Source organism: Ochotona curzoniae, unplaced genomic scaffold (assembly GCF_017591425.1).
Source record: "Ochotona curzoniae isolate NIBS_2020 unplaced genomic scaffold, NIBS_Ocur_1.0 patch377, whole genome shotgun sequence".
NCBI classification, from domain to species: Eukaryota; Metazoa; Chordata; class Mammalia; order Lagomorpha; family Ochotonidae; genus Ochotona; species Ochotona curzoniae.
The window spans coordinates 34496-59847 of record NW_024466947.1 but is presented as its reverse complement, the minus strand read 5'-3'; the positions used below and the strand labels follow the sequence as shown (position 1 = coordinate 59847).

Here is a 25352-nt window from a genome sequence, read left to right as displayed (position 1 = left end):
AGCCTGGGAGGACCATTTGGGGGAGGGAGGAACTATGGGAAAGTATCTTGGCCTCCTCCATCCAGGACCAAACTGCATGTGTGCCTAGCAGCAGCAAGAGGGAGGGGGGAAACACCCAGGATGCTGTGGTCATTAAGGCCTCATGCTTCTTAACCTGACACATGCTCCGAAGGGAATCCTGGGCAAGACTGAGCTTCTGAGCACCCAAGTGGTTACAGTAGGGGGATCCTGTTTCCCTTCTTACTCTGTTAAACATCACAGACCTGGGCACAGGATGCTGGGTCACACCCTGCTCAGATACTGAGCAACTGCATACTAACTCAGAATAATGGTCATGCTAAGATGCACGGACTGTGGTGCTGCCGTTGTCATTTATATCAATAAAACAGGCAGCACATCTGTCCAACTTCTCTCTGAAATCTGAGCGTGGTGACATTCCATGGCAAGCAGCAGCCAAGAGAGGATTGCAGGGTCAAGCGATACACCCGAGTCACTGAACAGTCTGGGGCAGGGACCCACCTGTGTTCAAGTCAGGTGGCTGTCCAGCTCCCAGTGGCTGCAGACACCCCCAAATGGGAACAAACAGCAGTCTATACTCCCTTCTCTTCCCTCTTTCCTTTTTTTTTCTCCCTTTCTCAGACTGATTTATTTGAAAGGCAGAATGACAGAGAAGGAGGGAGAGGCAGAGAGAAAGATCTTCCATCTGCTTGCTTACTCCCCCAGATGCTGCTAACGCTGGAGCTGGGTTCCCATGTGGGTGTGGCTGGGCCATCATCCTCTGCTGCTTTCCAAGGCAGATTAGCAGGAAGCTGGATCAGAAGGAGGGCAACAGTGACTCCAACCTGCACCCATATGGGATGCCAGGGTGACAGGTGACAGCTTTACCTGCTGGGAGAACTCCTCCACTCCCTGATCCAGATCAGCACCAAAAGGTCTTTTTCATGTCCTACTTGTGAACGAAACATGCCAGTTTGGGCTGAGCATGTTCTGGTGTAGATGGCCAATTTCAATTATGCATGACACCCTAGGGGGTCAAAGGGGATGGATCCATTCCTCGAGAGAGACCTCAGATAGGCATATGGGGCTCCCTGATCTGGGTGTGAGACTGGGCAATAGACTGCAGCTGCTGAGGGTGGGACATGCTTCCCATGGGGCTCCAACAGTGAGCCATGGAGCCCCCAGGGACCAGTCCAGCTCCCCTAAGCCCTGAGCACACAGAGCCGCCCATGGCTGCCAGGTTTCTAGCTCCTAGTCCACCTTCTCCACATAAGGATTTAAACAAAACCAAAGCCAAGCAGTTGCAAGACAGGGCTGCCTGAGTCTCTGAGAGACCCCTGGTGTGTTCAGAGTAATTGACACGATGGAGCTCAGAGCACTTTTTGTGGCAAGTCCCTACTTTGCAGAGGCCACACGTCTGGTGAGTGAAGGCTGCTGTCACAGAGAATGCAGGGGATGGCCTGGGAAGGAACAAGGGGGCAGACAGGGGCTATGGGCATGGGTGAGACCCAGGGCATTGTATGGCTGTGGGCAGGGGCCAGGGACTTGAGTCCCCTGGAGCACACTGGCTGCCAACTGTCCCTTGCAGCTTTAATCCTGGGCACAGTCTCTTCTGGCCAGCTGAGGTTTTCGTTTTGGATGTGGCCTTATCACTCATGCAGCACCCTTGTCTTCGCAAGGAGTACACCACCCACACATATGTATGGCTGGAGCCATCTCCTTGTCCCAGTCTGCAATTATGAATGAGGGACCCAGCACACACCCTCTCCCACCCCCATTCTCTCTGCCTCAGGCATTGAAATTCTACCCGTGTGGCTCTGTCATTTTCCCCTTAGTTTTTGGCAAATGCTTACCCAGCCCTAATCCCCTGGGCTGGTGTCTGTTGCCACAATCCCTATCCTGCCCCCAGAATGTAGGGGATGCCATGGCCACCCTGGGAAGTGCTGGTCCTCCCCCTCCGGCATCGCCTGGTTCCTCAGGGGAGGGTAGCTAGCCGGGAGGGGGCCTCTTTGAAAGAGGGAACAGAAGGGAACTTGTGTATCACAGACCGTAATTTAGAGTCTCCATGACTCACTGGTTTATAATGTGCAGGCCATGCTGGGCAAAGCTGCCTCTGTCCTCAGAACATTGCCGCCGGATAGCAGCACGCCGCTTGCGCTAGCAGCCCTCAAGACAGGAGAGTGAAAGGCTTTTTCGACTTTCATACAAAGAAGTATTGAGCTTTCCTGGACAACAGCGGGACCTCGGCTCAGCAACTAATGCGGTATTGATCCGGGCTGGGCCCGAGTGCCGGGGGTGCTTGCGTCTATCTCGTGCGTGTATGGATTTGTGCATTCACATGGACGAGACTTTTGGAGCTGCCATTTCTCTGTGTGTTTAAGTGCCAAAGGATAAGGGGAAGCAGCTACAGGGACAGCCGAGAAGTCCAGATCTGGGCATGGAGGACCCGAGCTATTGCTTGAGGCAGCTTACCGGGTGTGATAAGGAACAAGGGTGCTGGGCCACTCAGGAGCTACCCCTATGCCACTTCCTCCAACTCTCCTGGGGATCCCCAGCCCCAGAACTGTACAAGCAGGCTTCCTGTTACCTCTGAACACAAGCGAGAGCAATGATCTCCCATGGACAAGAACCGTAAGATGAGGGGTGTGCGTGTGAAAAGATAAAGCAAAATGGGAACAGTTACGCTTGCCTTAATGTAGTGAGCCTTGTGGTAGCAAATCGCTGGGAACTCAGAATCCATATTTGTGACAAACACCTCTCCCATTGCTTCTAGAATGTTCATTTACGTAGAAAGCTAAACAGCAGAGCTCAATCTAGTTTTTTTAGAAAATCATTCCTGAGATTGCTGATTTTGGGGATCAAATGTTGCTAACCCCTACCCCGTCAGGCTGAGTTGAATCTCTTCTCTTGCTTGTCCCAGAGCTGGGCTGTGGGCTCCATTGGTTAGCCCGGGCACCCACTGGGGAAGTGGGCAGCTGTGTTTGGCTCCTGGCCACAAACCACGGGCAAACCTCACCGTCTCTTTTCCAGCTGCAAGATTCGAGGCAAGAGAGAGAGAGAGAGATGTGCAAGCCACCAGGCGCTCACTCCAGTCTGGGAGTCAACTGCTTTTCTTCAAAGTCAATCTGAATCAATGGGCAGCTTTCAATTACTTGGGTGTGTAATTCAATGTTTATGATAAAATGCAACATAAAACTGCTGGGTGGTTAAAAGCCTTCAGTGCCTTCTGGTTGTTGATTTTGGAAAGGCGATCAAAGACTGTGAGTGATTTTGCTGGCGGGGAAGTTGGGGTGTGTGCTGAATCACAATGACAGGAGCGTGTCTACGACCAGACACAAACCCAGGGATATGCAGACATCCCACTGGGGAAAGTGGGCAGGGCAGGTGACACCAACAGATACCAAGGTGCTCTGCCCTGGGAGACCCTGGCGTTATCACAGGACCAGATGTAAGGCTGGAAACTCCTGGCGCTACGGCTCATTGCTTCAGCTCGGTGACGCCCGAACTGGAACCCCAGTTGCTGGTCACCACACGCTTCTCTGTGAAAGCATCCAAGTGGGTCAGCTGACTGCATCTCCTCCTCTGATGCCACTTGAAGGAAGGTTTTGGAAGGGAAGGCGGCAGCAGATGTGACGTGTAGACAAGGGAACTCTCTGTTAACTGGCCTGGCTATTGTGGCAGAATTATCATCAGTGCCATCTGCCAGATGTTTGAGCTGAGTGCTTGAAGATCCGTTCGTATTTGGTTTTGGGCAAAGCTCACCACCTACAGAGGGGTTCTCGTACCACCCTCTCCATCACCATCATCACCCTGAGTGTCTGGTGGAAACACAAAAGACATTGAGCTCCTGTGAGATCAGCACTTTCTGCCTGGGCCGCAGTGTCCATGGCTGAGGGACTGGGCACTGGCAATCTCACTGACCACTCAACCCCTCAGAGTGGCTCCATTTGGCGATTCCCCCCTCCCTCTAGGGAAGATCTTGACTGCTCTGTTTCTCAGGTGGTTTATGGCTCTGAGTACAGGGGCACTAAACAGTGCTGGGCCGTCTGCCCTGAGCTGTACAGCCCATGCTCTCTGGGGCAATCAGAACAAAGCAGCATGAACACAGGATGAGCACTGCAACCATGACAAAGCACCTATGTTGAGGTCCTGGCATGTCTCTGCCTGTTTCTAATCCAGAAGGTCTGGAGAACTGGGGTGACATCCTCTGTGTAGAAGTCCACAGCCCCACCTGCTTCGAATACTCACCAATCTGAGTACTCAGTCATTCAGAAGCTAGCTCCCTCCTCCTAATTCCTGCTCCACCCCTCCAGTGCGTCTCGTCTTCCTGTGTCCCACATATGTAGTACATTCATTTTGTAGCATGCTGTGTGTTACCCAGGGATGGGGGTCGCACAAATCACAGGGCAGGGCCACCTTTCAAGGTAGCTTCATGACCCTATGGCAGGGACAGTGGCCTGTATGTACTAGGTGCTCAGGAAACACCTTCACAATGTGGAAGTCCACGGGGGACAGGTGCAGCAATTCCTGTCCCCCATGGGACAGGAGTTAGTAATGATGCCTCCAGAGAATTCACATTGCCGGAGCGGGGGTGCAGAGTTGTGACATAGCAGGTTAAGCAGCCTCCTGTGACACTGACATCCCATGAAAGCCAGTTTGAGTCCCAGATGCTCTACTTCCAATCCAGTTCCTGGCTAATGCACCTGGAAAAGCAGCAAAAGGTGGCCCCTGAACCCCATGGGACACCTGGATGAAGGTTTTGGCTGTTAGTGTTGGCCTGGTCCAGCCCTGGCTGCCACAGTCATCTGGGAAGTGACTGAGCGGATGGATGGGAGATTCTCTCTGTAACTGTCTAACTTGAAAAAAACAAAAACCTGGGGGCTGGCACAGTGGTGTATCAGGCTAATCACCTGTCTGAGATGCTGGCATTTCATATGGACATCAGTTCAAGACTCAGCTACTCCGTTTCCAATCAAACTTCCCTGCTAATACCTTGGGAAAGCAGCAGAGGATGACCCAAATCCTCGGTTTTTGTACTCATGTTGAACACCTGAAAAAAGCTCCTGGCTCCTGGCTTCAGATTGCCCCAGTTCCAGCCATTGCAGCCATTAGGGCTGTGAACCAGCAGATGAAAGATTTCTGTCTCACCCTCCCTTTCTCTCCATAACTCTTTCAAGTAAAATAAATAAATCTTGTATTTAAAAAGTGCCAGTGGAGAAACAACATGGGAACAGAAGGGCTTTTTCTAAATTAAAAACAGCAAACATTCTCTTTCCTAATCTCTTAAGACATTTTTCTGTGACATCATAGATGTAACAGATGCAATTTAGCCCTTACAGTCCCATCAGGGCTCAGCCATTGGGAGCAGAGCATTGGACTTAAGTGACATCTTGAGTCTCCATTGCTTGATGGTCCATGACTGACTGGATGACCAGCAGGTTGGCAGTGAAAGAAGCTGAGCAATCTGGCAGGAAGGCTCTTGTGGGTTTAGTCCCATCACACAGACACCTGCGGATTCTTTCTATCCCAGCTCACTGGCCTGCAGAGCAGGGTATTGGGTAGCCTACCAGGTCTGCTCCAGCCCCAGGCCCATCATTGCTGTTCTGTGTGGATCTCCTTGTTTTTCTGAGCTGTGGTGTAAGTGATACATGCATCAGGACACTCCTAAAGATCCCATCACCCTCCCTCCCTCTGAGTCATACTCCCCACCACTAGCTCACCTTCAGGGAAGCCATCCCAGATCTCCAGCCGGTCATAGCGACAGAATGCGCCTCCCGGGGGGTTGGAGTCAGGCTCCAGGTCAAAGCTCTCAAACTCTAGAATGATCTCCGACATCCTTGGGGCAAAGATGATGTAGGTGCACTCAAGGCTGTTGGGGTACTTCACTGGGAATCCTGGGGACTTTATCACACCGCTGGGGCTCGTGTAGTTCTGGGAGCACTCAGGACCTGGGAATGGAAGAGAAAAGGGACAGTGTGAAAACTTGGCTGGGATCAGCTTCCCCAAGCCTGACTGGAGGCAAGGAAGGTGTTTATCTGAAAGGCACCGTCGCTGTAGCCATGATCCTGGGCAGGCAGTACTGGCTCTTTCAGTACCAGCAGCAGGTCTGAGACAGTTCAGATTTACTGCATTCACCTTAGTTTTCCACTTGTGCAGAAAGATTCTGAGAGCAGTGCTGTTGCAGAGAAAAACAGTCACGGGGTGGCAGGGCAAGGGAGCGCTGACTGTGAGGGTCTCCGAGAACCCCAGAGCCGTCAATATTGGTGAAAGAGCATCTATAGAGGCCAAGCAGAGAATCAGGGGCAGGTGCTGGGGTGCAGTTCAGGCCCCCACCATGGCTCAGTGACTGCCAGAGGTCACCTGTGCCTGATAAGTGAGATGTGAAACAGGCTGTGTTGACACAGGTGCATGATGAAGTGGCAGGGGCAAGGGCTCCAAACACATCAACAGGTGCCACCTGACATCGACATGAATGTGCTGACATCCCAAGTTCAGAGGCAGCACACCTGCCCTCCATGGTTGTGACCGAGGGTGTGTCAAAGCCACACTCACAGGGGTGATCTGATACAAGGACTGCTCCATGCTGTGATGACCACCCAGGGTGGTGGCATCCTGGGATGACATTGTTCAAGAGTGTGCCTGCTATTGCTGCAAGTGACAATCTCATGGCCCCCAGTGATGATGGGGGAACGGTGTTAATTATGCAACAGAAAAGCTGTCTAGTTCCGGCCAGGATTTCCAAACAGTTACAGGAAAGCCTCTCTGAGTCCCAGAACTGCCTCTAAATGTAACCATTATAGAAATTCTCACCTCGTGGTTCTCATGCAGCAGGCTCAACACCCAGGAGTACAGCTTTATGAGTATGCTGAAAGTCTTCTCCCAAAGCACCAGGTGGCCACAGGTAACGTGTCCCCCACCCTGGCCACCCCTGTGCAGGCTGCTTACCCACATGCACCTGCTCTGTAGAGACCTCACCCACTCTGTAACAGCCTCAATGGTTTGGATGCTGGTTCAAAAACGACTAATATCTACCCTTTCACAGATTAATTACGGGGAACTCCTGAGAGGGTTGAATTGGGGGGGGGCTGGGCTAGCAAAGAGAGGCCCCACCCCGTCCCACTAAGATAGTGGCTGTGGAGGTATCTTCAAGGTTCTCCCTGCTGATTTTCCCCCGATTTTTCCAGTGGCCTGAGCCATATATTGTTTTCAGCTGAGGAAACCCTAGGTTCTGAGCCCCTCCCCTGACATCTTTCACCCCAGTGGTATCAGACACAGATCAGCGGCCAAGTAACTCTTAGTGCAAAGCCACACACACACACACACACACACACACACACACACACACACGGTCCAGTGCTGACATGAACATCACTTCAGGACTGCTATTCACAATCTGTGTCCTGAGCGTGTGGCTGGGCACCTTGTGGAGAAGGCTCTCTCCTATCCATACTCACGGTCAAGACCGTGTTAGACCTGGGAGGAATGGATGTGCTTCTCTCCCCGACAACCACAGCTGCTGAAATCTTCACATGGTCCCCTCCCTGATGCCTCAGAGGCACACCTGCTAAGTGTTGGTTTCTGGCCCTTCCTGTGCTGACGGTTTCCTAGGATGTATCTGTGACTGCGAATAAGCCTCATGCTGAAGATGCCTTCCTGAGTCCAGACTCCTGGGGCTGCTCATCTCCTTTGCAACTAACACTGTGGTGTCCACGCTGCCTTGAGGGCTTCTCCAGTGACCTAGCTCAGGCCCTGGGCGAGCAACCACCACCATCTGGCTGGCTGGAGCACCATGGAACACAGGGTGGCTGATGTATACAAGAGGGGCTAGCAACCTGCATGTGAGCTGACCGTATCCCCCAACAGCCACAATTTCTGTTTACCTCTGCTGCTCTGGCATTAACTGATCATGACTAGCACCTTGCTTGCTCCAATAAAGATCTCTCTTCTGCCTCAGGAATCTTTAGTTGGCTTTGCTGTGTGCCAGGTGGGCAGATCCAGGTTCCCAGGGATGTCTAGCTCTCAACTCTGGTATCTCAAGGGTAGCAGGGTGCAGTTAGCTTTAAGGAGAAGAGAGTGAGTGTGTCTTTAGAAGCCAAACTGCAAGGGTGCATCATGCCTGCCTTTGCAGCAAGCAAGTAAGCCCCTGTGGCCAGGACATGCTCTGTAAGAGCTTACTCCCTGCTTTAAACACCCCCTCCAGCAGGCATTGTGTCATAGTGGGTAAAGCCGGCATTGTGAGGTAGTGGGTAAAGCCGGTATTGTGTCGTAGTGGGTGAAGCTGCTGTACGCAGAGCTGGCATCTCATATAGGCACTGGATTGTGTCATGGCTGCTTCACTTCCCATCTAGCTCCCTGCTAATGCACCTAGGAAAGCAGCAAAAGATGGCCTAAATGCTTGGGCCCCTGCACCCACATGGGAGGCACCAAGGCAGCTCTTGGCTTCTGGCTTCTGGTTTCAGCCTGGCCCAGACCCTGCCTTTGCAACCACTTGAGAAATGAAGCAATGGATGGGAGATCTCTTTTGTTCTCCCTTTCTCCATAACTCTGCCAAAATAAACATTTAAAAGAATAAATAAATAACTCTCTATCCACTGGGTAGTATCCCTTTATTGGAAGAAGCTCGCAGCAAGCTCACAATGGAAGCTCACAGTTGGTCACAAAGGGGTGCCAGCGCCAGCCCTGCCTTTGCATTCGCTCTTTAGGCCAATGCTCAGTCCCAAGGAACACCCTGCAGACACTCACTCACCTCGTTTGAAGATCTCGTAGCGGATGGAGAAGCCTGCACCATGCGTCTCGTAGTCAGACACAAACCGGACGAAGAGGGTGGGCCCCGAGGACACGACAGGGGAAGGGGCAATCTTCCCGCAGAACTTGCCCCATGGCCGTCCATGCTCACTGTCCCCATCAATAACCTCCACGTAGTCATACCTGGCATAGAGACACAGGAAGCAGTGTTAGTCTGGTAAGAGTGCCAGAGACTGAGAAACCAGGCTCAACCAGGGCAGTCTGTCCTCAATTGCCACTGCTTTACCTGGCAGGAAGAAACCTTGAGCCGGAAGGGGCAAGTGAACTGTGTCACACATCCACATGTCACCTGGCAGCTCAGATCCACAGCAGCAACACGGCCCCTTAAGCCCTGGGGGGAAGCAACTGATGCACACGAGAAAGGAAGCCCCGGGGAAGGACCTTCTGTGATTTGGTCCTGTCCCTCTGTCCATGTTTGTGCACACAAAGGCACAAAGGCCTACCTGGAACCCCAGCGTCTCCATTAGCTGGAGCCCTCTACAAATAATACATGGGTGACCTTCCACACCTACAGCCAGGGAACACCAATCAGGCCCTGCACTGTTTTCCCAAAGAACACCCCGCAGGGCAGACCCCAGCTGTCTCCTCTCCAATCACCTCTCTTTTCACAGCATTGGCTCAGAATTTACTTCAAAAAGGAGCATGACTTGCTCTATGTTCATGCATCCCCCTACTTAAAGATGACATTTTGCTCAAGCAGGAAATAAGCACAGCAGCATGGTGTCTGGGAAAGCAGTGGAGGTTGGCCTAAGTTACAGGAGGAAGCTCCTGGCTTTGGTCTGGCCCACCTCCAGCCATTGCGTCCATCTGGGGAGTGAACCAGTGATGGAAGATCTCTGTTTCTCCCCACCCACCCATAAATAAATACGTCTTTAAAAAAGAAAAAGAACTCAGGGTTAATGACATCGTATGAAGGAGACAAATGGGAAAGTGGGCGACGATGTGACCCAGCTGGGAAGGCGACGGCAGAAGTGCAGGGCCAGCGGCATGAGCAGCAGGTGGGGTCCTAGTGCAGAGCCTCTGTGTGCCCAGAGGAAGGGGCTCTAGTTCACCTGGCCCATGCCTTGTTGCCCTCTCTTCTTCTGACTTCCTCTCCCTACAGCCAGACCCTGCTCGGTCTCAGGCTTCCCACCTGGGGCCCCATGTGACAGTGCTAACAGTAAGCGATAATGGAGATCTCAGATATCCTGGAGATGGCCCAAGAATGGCTCATGCAAGGTTCTAGCAACTTCAGACACCAGAGTCCAGGCAGCCCTCACCATGCCCAGTGGCATCTTCAGCAGCTGTCATGATCCACCCATGGGGCTCACATAGGACGCTCCCTGTGGTACCTCAGGGTAATTCTGCTGGTCACAGCGCATATGCCAGGCTCTCCAAGTGAAAGATGACCCACCTTATCAATCAAGGCCATGTGTACGCCCCTGGGTCCACCCAGAAGAGACAGTGAGGTGGACACTACTGGGGTATAAGCATAGACTCATGTGAGCTCCTGTTCCCGCTGGGACTGCCTGCTGTGGCTGATGCTGTCATGACAATGGCCTGGCCTGTGGAGATGCCACAGTCTCCTGACAAAGCTCTAGAACCATTCAGAGGGACTGTGCAGCTTCTTGAGCCTGGGGGAGGAGGAGGGGCAGACGGGAGAGGAGGCGGTGGAAGTGAAGTTGCAGCCCATCAGTGTCAGCAGTCCCCTGCAATGCCAGGTTCAATGTGAGCGCTGGTTGAGTCCTGGCTGCTCTACTTCTGATCCAACTCCCTGCTAAGGCAGCTGGGGAAGCAGCAGAAGATGGGCCCAAGTGCTTGGGCTTCTGCTACCTACGTGGGAGACCAGTCCTGACCATGGCATTCATTTGGGGGGTGAATCAGCAAATGAAAGATCTCTCTCCCTCCTTCTCTGCATCACTCTGCCTTTCAGAGAAATTGACAAAGACATATTTCTTAGAAAATACAAAGGAGAAGAAAGAGAAGATCAGGAGGTACAGGGAGAGGAAAGAAGAGGGAGGAGGAGGAAGAGGGGGAAAAGGAGAAAGATGAAGAGATGAAGAGGGAAAAGATCAGCAGAAGGAGGAAGGAAAAAGAAAGGAGGGGGAATGAAGGGGAAAACAAGGAGGGCAAGGATTGCATCCGAACTGTGCCCAGCGCTGCAACGCTGGCTTTTTACTTCAACCTGGCCATGCGCTGAACGCTAAGAGGCCAAAGCCGAATGGGGGTCACCTCCTATGCACATTTGGGGTGGGGGCTGGTCTTCCTGAGAGACCCAGGGCCAGTTTGCAAGGACAGCATCCTCCCAGGTATTGGAGGACCATCCACTTCAGTGCCAGGAGTGGCGGGGAAAGCAGCTGGTGCTGAGCTCACACACCCTCTGTAGTAAGGATCTCTCAGCTTGGCAGTGGTAGAAGCTATTTTTAGTGGCGTGCAATGGGGACTGGGAATCCTCTCCTCAAGTGCCAGCTTCAGGACCCTGGACCACTGAGGCAGACAGGAGTGCCACTGTTGCCACTGTCCTCCCCCAGCAGCTCTGAGGGGGCATGTGGCCCAAAAGGGTGCAGCTGACACCTCCCTCTGCAGTCAACATTGACTCCCCTCCATAAGCATCTCTCCCTGGTACACATGGTGCTGGGAATGCAGTCGGCATGCCAGTGGCCCCTTCCTAGAGGAGGAGTGTGTGGCCCAGCAACACAGCCAGCCCAGGAAAGTCTATGCATTTCCAAGGGCAGCCAGCTCTGCAGAATGTCAGGATCCCCAGCTTCCAGGGCAGCACCTCTCCCAGGTGAGGATGAAGGCACCTGTTAAGAGTCTCCCTGGGGACAGCTTTGCCCCAGCAGCAGGAGGAGAGTTTGTGTGGTATCCAAGGACTCATGGGGTCAAGAAGTGTAGTCCCTGCTCCAACAGGAGAAGGGTCCACGCCAGAACCCAACAGGGACCAGGCCTGTCTGGATGCTGTGCCTCTTTCATGCTTGCTCCCTGCATGACTCCCAGTATGTAAACAGCCTGTGTTAGGATAACAGCTTTCCCCAGATCCAGCCGGGGCAGAGCGGGTGGATGCTTACTCCTCACTGAGCAGGCCTGCACAGGTCCACTTTCCCTGGTACCCTCCTACAGTTTGGGATTCAGGATGGGGTGTGAAGCAGGGAACCCCGAGCTGTGGGCACATGACACGTGGGGGCACCCAACATCTACTCTTCACTGTGGACTCTGTTCCTGAAGGAGTCTCAGAGGGAGGAGGAACTGAGAACAGAAAAAGGAACCAGGAACCTGGCAGCCTAATCCATGTACCAAATTACAGCACTGTGTCCCACAAAAACAGGCAACCTTTAAGGCTAGCCAAGCTCTAATAACAAAATGACCGGCAAGGGACCAAGTGGCTGGTTTGAGGTTATGCAAATTTCTCCAGCGTAGCATCTGCTTGGCCATCTTCCCATGCCCACCCACGCACCCCACACCAGGGAAGGAGCAGAGATTTGTGCCCCACTGGAAACCACAAGCTGAGCTTCCTGTAAGAACAATGAAGCAACCAAGATTTCCTTCTAAGAATTCTGGAAAGGACTGCCCAAAGATATTTTTTTTTTTCCTTTAGTAAAGTTTGAACTGTAGTACTAGGAAAATTGCCCGGTCCAGGGGTAGAGAGATGGGAAAATAAGAAATGGACTCAGTCACCTGAGAGCATCCTTGGATGCTGTAGGTACATACTGCCAAGTCAAGGGGCTGCTCTGGGCTCAGCCGGAGACCCCAAAAGTGACAGAAAGCTTACCCCACAAGGAGCACTGCCAGACCCCCCCCCCAAGCCCCTCCTCTACGTTCTGCAAATCCCCCTCACCAGCTAAGGGATCCCAGGAGTAGCATTGTTCATCTTCCAAGAGGCTCTGCCCTCACAAGCAGGATTATAATGGTGAAATGTGATATCCAGCACCATAAACCAGAGGGGGAGACGACAGCGGCAGCTAATGTAACTTTGACCTGTGCAAACATGTTCTGTGGCGCTCACAGGTGTTAACAGGATTCCCAGCTGAGCGGCCCCAGTGGCTGCCCTGCTGCTGTGCTGGAAATGCCTTACATCACCCTCTCTCCCAAGGGAGCAGATTTTCTCCAGGAGCCGTAGGAGGCGACACTGGCTGAAACCCTCACTCGCCTCACCCACCGCGTGGGCTGGCAGGGTTCTGATGAACACTCTTGATGAGGCTTCCTGTGGCCCCAGCCTCCCACTAAGACAAAGCAACCTTCCAAAAACCTACTGCACGGAAGTGATCTGTTGCAATGTCAAATATGCAAGTGCATAGCACAGGACACTGGTTAACTATGAAACAGCATGTGCAACGAAAGATTTCTTTAAAATAGATAGAAAAATGTTTATGAAAAACCAAGTGAAAAGCAGAACAAACTCTCTCCAGTCCATTTCCGATCCTTATTACACCTATAGTCAAAAAACTAGGAGGCAGTCAGCAGGGCTGCAAGGCCAGGGCAAAGTCACCACGTCACAATGTAGCGCACTGCTATCTTTTTTTCTTGCACCAATTTTACATTTCTATTATGTTTTAGTTGAAAGTAAATCAGGGTTGGTGTCAGCATCCCATGTGGACAGTGGTTCATGTCCCAGCTGCTCCACTTCCCGTCCTTCTCCCTGCTCATAACCTGGGAAGGCAGCAGAGGAGGGCCCAAGTCCTTGGGACCCTTCATCCACACGGGAGACCCAGAAGAAGCTCCTGGATCCTGGTTTTGGTTTGGCTAATCTCTGAAGTGCATATCTGGGGAATGAACCAGTGGTTGGAAGATTTCACTCTGTCTCTCCTTCTCTTGACATCAAAGCTTTTGCCTGGCACCAGCAAGGGAGGAGCCCAGAGAGCTCTCTCCTAAGTGACTTCATCCTTGTGGGCCACACAGAGCTGATCAGTGGCAGCAGGAGCCCTCTACCTGCAGCCACTGATGGAGAGTTGGCCAGGTCCATGACCAGGCCCAGGAAGGGCAGGAGAACAGCAATGGTAGAGGAACCAGAACTTGAATGGTCTTGAATGTGCATGGCTGTGGGCGTGAGAATCCACCGGGGAAGAATGCTGGGTTGCAGGTTGAACCAAACCAGAACTTCTCAGGATGTCCCACACTCTACACGTCTACAAACCCAAGTATGGTATGGCTTTCACTGAACAATAATAACAAAGAGTTCACAATGCATCGTGTGAAACACAGGTCAGAGCAGACGTCACTGCCATGAGGAATACTGGCAAGTTTACATTTCTTCCTTCTGAGTATGTTACTTCACAATGAAGACACATTACCAAGACATTTTTAAGGAAGCAAGCACATGGGAATTCATCTGATTTATTGCAGATTGAGAGACCCAAAGATGCACATTCAGCAATAAGGGTTGTCTCCCTTAGAATGCCTGCCTGGGAAGGAGGGAGAGAGGAAGGAGGGAGAGGGGCCTGGGACACTCACAGGCTGTTGACACGGCACCAGCTGGAAGGCCTTAATCCTCAGCCTCTCGTCTACCTCTCAATCGCAGAGAACTTCTGCTTCTTGCCAACTTTCTGCTGCTTTCAGGAAAAATTCATTCCTCTACTGGGATCTCAGGTGGGGTCCTATAGATAGCATCGTGCCAGCATCATGCAACAGGCCAGGCCACTGGACAGGGGCAGGTCTTCTGGCCGCAGTCAATTCTTTCCCAGTTGTTTTAGATTCCTGCATCTTCAAGGGCTCTTGCTACAAAGGGCGGCCTCCTCTCTCCAACATGAGTGCGGGGGAGGGGACTGAGCAGCTCTGCAGCCCCAGAGTCCCCTGTGTACTTTCCATCAGAATGGTGACCACCAAAGAGGTCACTTCATGCCTCTGGTGGCCTGCAGAGTGTCAAGGTCACCATCTTTGGTAGCCCACAATGTGTCAAGATGGGCAGGTGACATCTGCCTGACATCCAGTTGACTGAAACTGGGTGCCTGCCCCCCCAAGTCAATGTGTGCACCCTTGACCGCCTACTAGCAGGATGGCCCAGGTGGTCATACTACCTCTGGGGGTCCCAGTGGCCACTCTATGAATTGAGCCAGCTGACACCTGAGACTCACAAGATGGAGTCTGTGACATGATGCTGGTGGACTGTGCCTTCCCCACAGGAGCAGAGACAGGGAGACGGGGGAGAGCAAAGCTTGCTTTCCAAAGCACACACCACCCAGCAGCAAAACATAACAAAACAAAATTGGCTGCAGTTTCGGTAGCCCGGGACATTAAGCTGCGTTACTTCCCAGGGTACTCTGTGGGCAGATGACTCACTCTGGGAAAAGGCCCGACACGATGCTGTGAAAGACACTATGATTACAGGGCCTGCCAAAAGCCAATCAGCCAAAGCCGCTACTAGCCTTGGAGTTAAAGAAAGCAATTTATGTATACCATGGTATAAGTGTGGCTAAACCACTAACTACTTTAAGTGCTGCCATCAGCTCACCTGACTGAAGATTTACTTAACCGCAGTGGGGTTGGTGCTGTTGGCACATGGTGCTGAGTCTGCACAAAAAGCTCCTTTCACTGGGATGGATGGAGGTACCTGGGTGTACCCTTTGGTTATGGATGGGATTGGCTGTGGCTTGGGGCATCCCAGAGTCACAATCTGTGGCCTAGCAAGTAACTCCTCTGCCTTCAGTGGCAGCATGAGGGAGCCGTTTTGAGTCCTGGATGCTCCATTTCTGATGCAGCTCCTTCCTAACTGGCTGGGGAAATCAGCAGAAGGTGGTCCAGGTGCTGGCATTCCTGCCCTCATGTTGGAGAAACCTGGAGGGACTTGTTGGCTCCTGGCTTTGGCCTGGCACAGCCCTGGACATCGAAACCATTTGGGGACTGAATTAGCAGATGGAGGATCTCTCTCTCTCTCATTGTCTTTCCCTCTCGCCCATTGTAACTTTATCTTTCAAACAAATAAATATAAAACAGAATGTCACATCTCCTTTCTTAATTTTGTGAGAGCTCCAGGATCCTAATATTCAGTCTTTGAGGACTACAAAAACAAACAAAAAACAAAACCACCTGACAAATTATTAAAGTCAGTGGGGACCTGGGTACGTCAGTCATCGCAGCTGCAGGAACTAAAGTGGACAAATATTTATTCTAAATCCTTCCTCCCACGCCCCCTTCAAGAATTATCACAGATCCTTTCCAGCAATATACAGGTGCAACTGCTCTCCCCGGAAGAGAGAAGATGGGACTCCGAAAGGGGATGCAAGGCTGTAGAAGACACAGCGAGAGGCACTTTCCTGCAAGGTGAGAGCTACCTGCACTGAGTTCAGGCAGGAGACAGTGTCTACAGATGTTGGGGTGGACACGAAGTGCAGACCGCTCAGCCGCTAGGCCTTGGACATGGGCCCAGCTTGTCTAAAGGACTGGGTGACATGCACAGGCAGAGGGTGACCCTGAGTGGGCTGTCCTGCCTTAACCCTGGGTGTTAAGGAGGGTGGCAGTTGGGTGCTCCTGCTTGCTCGTGGTCTAGCTTCAGATTCAGATGTATGTATGTTTTTTCATTATGGAAAATTCTGTGAGGTCAGGGGGAGGTGGATAAGCTATCGGGTAGCTCAGCAGACATCTTTTTTCCATGGGGAATGGTCTTATGCCCCTCCCTCTCCCCAAATGCACACACCCCAAATCAGTTTATCACACAGCAAGTACTTGGTATAATGAGAAAGGCACATCTATTGGTGGGCAGACACTGCCACCAGTGTCGACACGATACGATGTGACAACACACAGACCTCCTGGAAACAGGACTCACAGAATTACTGCTTTTGGTCTAAATGCCGATTTGAGTGGCTTTTTTTTCTTTCTTTTCATGGGCTTTCCTTGCAGACAGAGTAACTTAACTGAAGTAAAAGTAAGTCTTTGGCCACCTTTTACTGGGAGCAAATTCAAAAAAGAAGGAAGGATGTTCACGACTCATGGAGCCCTTTGTGCTTTATGCAACACCAAGGAGTGGGTGGGTGTCAGAAGAAGGGGCAGCCACGGTTGTAGACAAGAGTGGGAGCGACACACGTGCTATGTCAATTGCCGTACTGCCTTATGGCTTCATGAAAGGCAGCTAGAGCGTGGACTCAACCTGATGCTACTCTTCTTTCTTTCTTAAGATTTATTTATTTCCGGTGGAAAGAAAGATTTATAGAGAGGAGAGACAGAAAGATCTTCCATCTGCTGGTTCACTCTCCAAGTGGGTACAATGGCCAGAGCTGAGCCTATCCAAAGCCAGCAATCAGTAGCCTCCTCTGGGTCCCTAAGAGCGTGCAGGGTCCCAAGGCTTTGGGCCACCCCCCACTGCTTTCTCAGGCCACAAGCAGGGAGCTGGATGGGAAGTGGAGCAACTGGGACATGAACTGGTGCTCACATGTGATTGCCACTGAGTCATCAAGCCAGGTCGATTCTATTTTCTACATGAGAATGCAGAATTTCCAGTCCCAGGACTGGAGAGGAGAGGGAACAATGCTGGAGCAGCCCAAAATAAAATGTGTTTTGGAGCCACCTCTCCCAGTCTCAACCCAGCCAGGTACCGGCGAGGTGCACGGCTCTAGTGTGAAGGTTGTTGGAGGAGAGAGGCGCCCGCTTTGCCACCTCTTTGCATTAAGTATTTTGCTGCTTTTTAAGTGAAATAAACAGACTTTGGTGGGGGGAAGGAGCATGCTGCGGACTGCACTTAAGATGTTGGCATCTAATCCCATAGCACCTGACTGGAGGCCAGGCTCCGCTCGTGAGTATAACTTCCTGCCAGTGCTCACCCTGGAAGGCTGCAGGGATGGCTCCAGTCCCTGGGCCTGGGGGTTAGGGGGCGAGGGGCAGGGCTAGGGGCATCTGTGAGAGTGAGCCAGTACTTGGGAGGTCTCGCTCTCCAATCTCTGCCTCTGAGCTAAAGAAATGTAAAAACCAGGAGAGAAATGATTGAACTGCATGCTGTTGGGAAGCAGCCTGATTCCTTTGAACTGTCTTAATGAAGAGGTTGAGGCTGATGGCATTGTGACTGTGAATGTGCTTAAAGCATTGGTGCTGTGGGCAAAGCTGGGGATGCAGAGCAGTAAGAAGCCGGCTTCTCGGCACTGGGATCCCAGAAGCATGTGGAGGCATGCGAGTGCTTCCTTACTGAAGTCCACTGAAACAGGGACTGGGATCCTCCAACGGTGACCCTCACGTGCAGCACTCCAGCTTCCTGGCACATCTCTCAGCAGTTCTCCTTGCCTTTCGCCCTCCTGCCCTCAGATCACAGCCACCACTGGTTTTTTTTTTTTTTTTCACTTTCTAATCTGCTGCTTAAGAACCCTTTTTTTTTTTTTTTAAAGTAAGAGTAGCAAAAATTCACACTTTGCAATGGCAAGAAGATATTTTTGAGAAGCCCACAGCTTGGGGACCTGGGTACAGCCCAGCTATCCTGGCCTGACAGCCTCAGTGCCCTGGGAGAAGTCTGCCTTCCCGAGCAGAACAATGGAGCAGACCCCTGCACGCCCACCCTGTCAGAAGCACAGGACATTCAGGGAGGAATCTGCTCTGAGGATGACAGCCACAGGGATCAATCTGGCAACTTAATCCCTTCTCCCCGTCTGCTGAAATGTTAGTGATCTAATTTGAATCTGTGCTTAGAAGAACTGTTTTAGCAACTGTTTCTGGCTGCACAAGCCTGATGCGGGCACAGGAGACTGTGTAGACGCTTAGCAAAGGGGGATGGGCGAAGGAAACGGGGAGGCACCAGGGACAATTCTCCTTGCCTGTCTCTGCTATTAGCTGGGGTCTAGGGATGTCCTGCCTGTGCTGTGCTGGGACAATGCCTGCTAGGGACACAGTCCAGCAACATCCACTTGACACAGGAAGTCTGGCATGAGGTGCTCCAAAGTGTCCACAGACAATGGAATCCAAAGATTTTCATCTTGATACAAGAAAACTTAGAATTTCATGCATACACACAGTCTTTTACAATTGCATTTGGAATACAGAGAAAGAGACAGACACTCCCATCTGCTGATTCACCCTCCAAATGCCCACAACAGCCAGTGTAGGCCCAGCAGTGGAGGAGCAGAATTCAGGAGCCCAATACCCCCAAACCCCAGCTAGGCCTTCCATGTGGGTAGCAGAGGCTCAAGCTACGTGCCACCTGCCACCTCTTAGCATGTGCATCAGCAGGAAGCTGGATGAGAAGCAGAGCATCTGTGACCTGAACCAGGATCTCCAGTATCGGGATGCAGCTGCCAACATGAACCAAACACCTGCCTGGGCAGGGGGGTGGGTCACTGAAGAGTACATGGAAATATATATTATGAAAAAAATGCACAGCTGGCAAAATTCCATAGTGAGGCTGCCAAGGAAACACTGGAGGTAATTATATTTATTTATTCAATATAAACATTTATAAGAGAAATATTCCAGCTGCTGGTTCACTCCTCAAATGCTTGAAGCTACACCCACCCAGGTCTCCCCTGTGGGTGGCAGGAGCCCAGGTACTCAAGCCATCGATGACATTTTGCCTTCCCAGGTACATTACCAGGGAGCCGTAGCTGAAGGGGAGGAGCTGGGACTCAGAACAAGCACCTGCTATTGGATGTGGGTGTCCCAAGGGGCGGCGTAACCCAGTGCAGCTCAAAGCCCACCCCCAGGGGACACTCTTCAGAGAAGCATCTTCCACATCTATTCTGAGGGCTGGCTGATGCCAAAGGAAGGATTTTAATGTATTCTGCCGGTTTTTCCTTTACACACAAGACTCGCCAGCCAGGAACTCCGCATTGTGAGTGGAGAACGCTCCTATTTTTGGAACTGTTTCACGTCTGTGTGGCGTTTTCTGTGACTCATTCCCTCCCTCCTCCTTGGGCTCCTAGGAGATTATGCGCCCAAATCTCGCTTCTTTGAACACTATCTCTGTGCTGCACATGGGGACAGTCGCTGTGCAGACGCCAATGGCGGAGGACACGCTTCTTCAGGGTCCCGGACAGCAAACATCTCCCTTTCCTAGACATGCGTGAATGCCTGCTCTCACCGACAAAACACACCCACATGACCTGCATCTAAACAGACGCTAGACCTTGATGGCCTTTCCATCGCATTCATATTAAAGAACACTTCCCCTTCACCCCATGATCACTACTGAGAAACAAAAGGTCCCCATTCAGATATGACCCAGGGCAGCAGTATCTCTGGGACCGTGTGGTTGTTACAAGCAATAGCTCTTCTAATTCCTCCCCATTTAAAGTCCAACATCTTCTCAAACGCCTTCTCCTTGAGCTGTGGCAGACTTGTCCAACAAGGGCCATACGACTGCTGGAACAGTCGAGCAGACATCTCGGGACACATGGTGTGTGACCGTCAGCCGAAGCTTTGATTCTGACTGCCGTTAGACAATATGCTAAGGAGGGAAGGCAGTCTTGGCTGTGTGACGTGCGTCATTTACAGTGGACAAGCGGTCACAGCTTGCATCAACGATGCGGCAGTTTCCCTTCAAAAGCCGAGAGTGTCTCTTGTGTTGGCTGTCAGCTGCCAGCCTCAGAAAGACCGGGGATGGGTAGCATCCTGCTCCTAGTGATGGCAGGACCTTGGGCACAGCTGGTTGACTTGGTTAAACCAGCGGTATCCAGGCAATTCTCTATCACACTGGTCAGGGCACTGACTGAATCGACTCCTGAATTCTTCATCCATGGGCTCAGAAGGGTCTGCGGTGGGAGGACTGCAAGGGCAGAAGAGGCCCTCAGCTGATGGCAGTTGAGGGCCGTTTTTCTGAGACACATCTGCCCAGGGCTGAAGATCCAGGCTCTGCTGCTTCCAACTCCAGGGCTGCCTGGTGGGAGGGACGCAACTCAGCAGCCCAGGCTGTTCTGGATGGCCAACAGTTCTGCCCTTCTTACTTGAACCCCGACTTGCCACACACACACACACACACACACACCAGCACTGAAATCTGTTGAGACGAATTCTGATGACAACCCAAGAAAAGAAAAAGCCAAAGAAATGCCTGGAGGCCAGGGCAGAAAAACAACTGAGAAGGGCTTCTTGGAGATAGAATGTATATCTGGCCACCAACTGCTCAGGTTCAGATCCAAGCACAAGCAAGGGGTTCATGCAGCAGTGGAACTAAAGGAGATGCTTATTATGGCAAGCAACAGTTTTTTTTTTTAAAGTCCACACACAGCTCTTTCATAAGGTATATTTTCTATGAACTTTATAACGTATATGTATATGCATATATATCTTGTTTTACAGAAAGAAAAGGTGAGGGGATCAATTCATCCCTGTTGCTTTACTCCCCAAATGCCTACAACAGCCAGGCTGGGCCATGCCAAAGCCAGCAGCTAGAACTGCATCTCCGTGAGCTGGCACCTGCTGCTGCCTGGAGTCTTCCTTGGGAGCAAGCTGGACAGTCCAGTAGGAAACACAGGTATCCTAACCGGAGTCTTCACTGAGAGGCCAGGCGTCCACCCCAAGAAGTACAAACATTATCAGGGATACAAATACAGTATTCACAACACCTGAAAAACAATCCCAGTGCACACCAGACAAGCCTGCAAGTCCTTGGTCCATGTCAGTGGGGGCTATGGAGGTTTGAGTGAAGGGACCCCAGCAGCTTCCTGGAGCAGAGGGGTCCCTAGCTGGGAGCGGGATCAGCAGAAGTGCAGAAGCACCTGCTGCTGGGGGAGAGAAATGTTGCATGCTGCTCTCCTCAGGTGGGAGGATGCTAACCGTGGATGGGCAAAAAGCAGCCCCTTCCTGGAACGGCTCCAGGGGGACTTGGGGTGGATGTCAGGAGGCTCCAGGACAGAGACGGAGGCTTGCTTTCTCTGCCGCTTTCACTCCCCCTCCCTCCTGCACCTCCTAAATCAATAAATGGTTTAAAGTTGTTCTTTTTTAAACAGATTTATTTTACTTGAAAGTCAGAACTGCTGAGATGGGGTCGGGGGAGACACACACACACAGAGAGAAACACATATCCTTCATCCCTTGGTTCAAAGCCCCAAATGGCTAGAGCTAAGCCGGCCCTAAGCCAGGAGCCAGGAGCTTCTGCCAGGACTCCTACATGGGTGTAAGGGCCCAGGGACTTGAGCTAGTAGTCACGGCTTTCCCAGGAGCTGGGTCAGAAGGGAGGCAACTGGGACACAAATCAGAGACCGTACGGGATACTAGCACCACAGGTGGAGGTTCAGCCTGCTATACCACCACACCAGCTCCTCTTGTTATAAGAAAGACTGCGTGTTTACCTTGACTTGTTTTCCCCGGAGAATCACCATTTATTTCTCCGGGAATACGTACATGCTCACTGATAAATCTGCAAGAAACTGGAACAAAAATCCCCATAACCTAAACAGTCAATTATTTTACATTCATGCTGCGCCAACACAAAACCCCACTCTTTTCCATTGCTTCATAAATCATTTTGGAAAACAACATCAAAGACTGTCATGAATTTTCTTTTCCTGCAACCTTGTAAATCACTTTTGGGAAAAACTCTTGCCTGTGTTCTGGGTGCGCTACCCTGGGTTAAAACAGTCCTCACCCACCGCCTTCCCCGTGACAATAGCACCTTGCTACGGGAGCAGGCCCAGGTCCTTAGGGGTGCTGTCTCATCAGGACTCCTGGGAGTCAGGTGTCGAATACCTATTAGTGCTAATCAGTATTACGTCTGTGAGTCCCCAGGCGCGGCACACGGGCCCCTCTGCTCCCGTCCCACAGGTAGAAAATGGCGCTAATGAGGTCCAGGTTTTCAAACTTATGCTCACAAAACAAAACTCACGCATCTCCCTCAGCTCACATCGTACGATGGAGCCAGTGGTTGACACCTGTACAGACACTGGTCCACGCAGGTGCACAGGGTGTTGGGAATGCAGCAAGGACAAGTCACATCCATGCAACACCAGGACCTTTTCCCTCTGTTGTCACTCCACATACTCCCCTCAATAGGGACAGGCATCAACAGATCTTTTTGCTGCAACTTTGTTTCTTAAAAATGTCTCATGTTCATTTTGTGTGAGTGTGAAAGTCATACGCTTTGATTTGCGGCTTGCTCCTTCCATACCCTCAACAACGGGGCTGGGCCAGGTCAATGCCAGGGGCTGGGAACTATGACTGGGTCTCCCACATGGGTGGCAGGGACATCACTTATTGAATCATCACCTGCTGTTTCCCCTCAGGGTGTGCCTAAGCAGGAAGCTGAAGGGGAGGCAGGCCGGGGACCTGAACCCAGGCCGGGGACCAACATGGGATGCAGGCACTCTCACCCCTGGCCAGACACCTGCCACCACCTCTGCTCTCTCTTCCCTTCAACAGTGGTCGTGGCTCTTTCCTCCCGGCTCAGAGATCTGATGACAGGTACCATCCTTTCTATCTGCCTTTGCCACAACCAGCCTCCTTTAAGATGAAACCTAAGTCCAGCAGCCACTCTGCAAGAGGAGGTCAAAAACAGTGGGGGTGGGTCTGGCTGTGTCTAGCTGTGCCGCACACCACACACAAAGATCGCAACTTTATCCAGCCAAGGAGGGTTAACCTATGACGTGACCGAGTACAAATCTGTGCTACTGACACCACAGGCTGTCACTGGGGTCCATTTCAGCATCTATCACCAGTGGCTTTTCCCACCCAGCAGGTAGGAGGCCAGCCCTGGTCATCTGTCTGCACCTGCTGGATCGTGGAGAATTGACCCCAGGGATCTGGCCACAAACTTGCCCATCACTCGCATGCCCCTGAGCACCTTCACAAAGCTAAGGAAACATGAACACGTGCCAATTTCAAGTCCAACTCAGTGTGATGGCAGCAGACCCAGGACTCCGGCTCCAAGGAGCACGCAGTCCAGTTCCTGGACCTTGCTCAGCTCATTCTGTGCCAGTCAACAGTTATGGATTAGCCATCAGGCCTCCTTCTGCCAATAGCACCTTTATGAGGGGAGACATGACTGGTACTTTTACAAATAGTTGTGCCGTGGATGTTCCAGCACCAGTTCTCCTTCAGGGCACCTACAAGACGCCTGCATTCCAGATCCAAATCAGTCCACAAGATGACAGGTTCATGCCGACAGCTCCTGTCTGGGCAGTGTGTCCTAAGCACCTTGGCTGGCCAACTCGACATTTCTGTGGGCATAAATCAGACCTTGACCAATGCAGTCTGGTTCTTAAGATTAATGTTGCTTGTTCCATAACTGTGATAGGCAGCCCTCAGTTGGCATTTGTTCTGTGACTCACAGCTTCTGGATTGAACAGGAGAGCTCAGAATTTCGCTTGGGGGCAGCTCAGACTCTGATGAACAGAAACAAATGCCTATTTCTCCCCCATCGTCTGTGGCTTCAGGGCAAGAAAAGAGACAGCCGCTGTGACTGGGAGACAAGACTTTTTTTTTCCAGACAGAGTTACAAACAACGGCAACCGCAGGGCAACACCAAACAGAGGCGCGTTGTGCAGGCATGGGCTGGAGTCAGAAGTTAGTGGGAAGACGTGGACACGTGCGTACACAGACACAGGCATAGAGACATACAGATGCACACACACACACACACACACACACACACACACACACTACCCAGATGCAGACAGCTCAGAGAAACTGCAAACCCTTGATAGCAGGCATGTAAATACAGATTCCAAAGTGCCTCCCTTGGAATCAGACTCAGGGCAAAGCAGGACAATTCAGAAATGCCTAGCCATCACAGTGAACCTGATCTTGACAGGTTCTGTTCCCATATCTTCAAACATGGAGACTGGTACCCAGGATACAGGCTGCCTCACAGCGTCAAAGATGGATTTAGGGTCCTGGGGCTGAGTTCTGATTTCAGAGCTTTGCAAGGACATCCTACCCAATGTCAGCTTGGAATGCAAATGCCCTCCACCAACTGACTTTTCCCCTTTTTTCTTGCAGAATCTCTCATCTTTTCAGCACTTCTTTTTGTCATGAAACAAGCAATGTTCAGAGGCTGGCACTGTGGCATGGTGGGTAAGGACACTATCTGTAGTCGCAGATTTTCAAATGGGCACTGGCTCAGGTCCTGACTGCTCTACTTCTGATCCAGCTGCCTGCTAATGCACCTGGGAAAGTCCTGAAAGATGGCCAAGGCCTTGGGCCCCTGCACCCAGGTGGAAGAACTAGAAGAAGCATCTGGCTCAGGCCTGGCTGTTGTGGCTATTAGGGAGTGAATGAACGAGCGAATGGACAATCTCTCTCTGTAACTGCCTTTCAAATAAATAAATGGATCCTTTTAAAAATAATTTTAAAAATCCTTACTCAAAAAGTCACATTGCTCTAGGGTCCTGCTTAGAGCTGGTGAAGCAAAGGCGGGGAGTGAGCACCCAGGTGCTGCTCATACTGATGTCCATATGAATGCCCTCATACCACCATCATGCGCATTGATGGGTGTGAGGGAGGCTCCTAAACCTTTCAGAGGTCCACAGGGCAGGTCCCTGAGAGCTCTTTGGACAGACACACCCAGCTCAGGCAGTTGAGCAAGCCCTATGGCCCATCCTGACATTAAAGCCCCTCCTGAGCCCAGGAGGACTCCTGACCACATAGCAGGCTTCACCAGACGGAGGAGGAAACAGGACAGTCTCCTCCAGAGGTAGCAAAACACATATGAAAGCAAACACCTAGGAAAC

The 25352-nt window shown here is 51.6% G+C and overlaps 1 protein-coding gene across 2 annotated transcripts in view; it reads right to left on the bottom strand.

Moving 5' to 3' along the window:
• LOC121167488 (neuropilin-1) overlaps positions 1 to 25352 on the bottom strand; it is a 91050-nt gene that overhangs the window by 41148 nt on the left and 24550 nt on the right. For both annotated transcript variants that reach the window (XM_040996927.1, XM_040996928.1), the window contains exons 3-4: positions 8744 to 8925; positions 5718 to 5945 (exon numbers count right to left, since the gene is read on the bottom strand). In XM_040996927.1, the coding sequence (XP_040852861.1) occupies positions 5718 to 5945; positions 8744 to 8925 (410 nt within the window). The remainder of the gene's footprint in view (positions 1 to 5717; positions 5946 to 8743; positions 8926 to 25352) is intronic.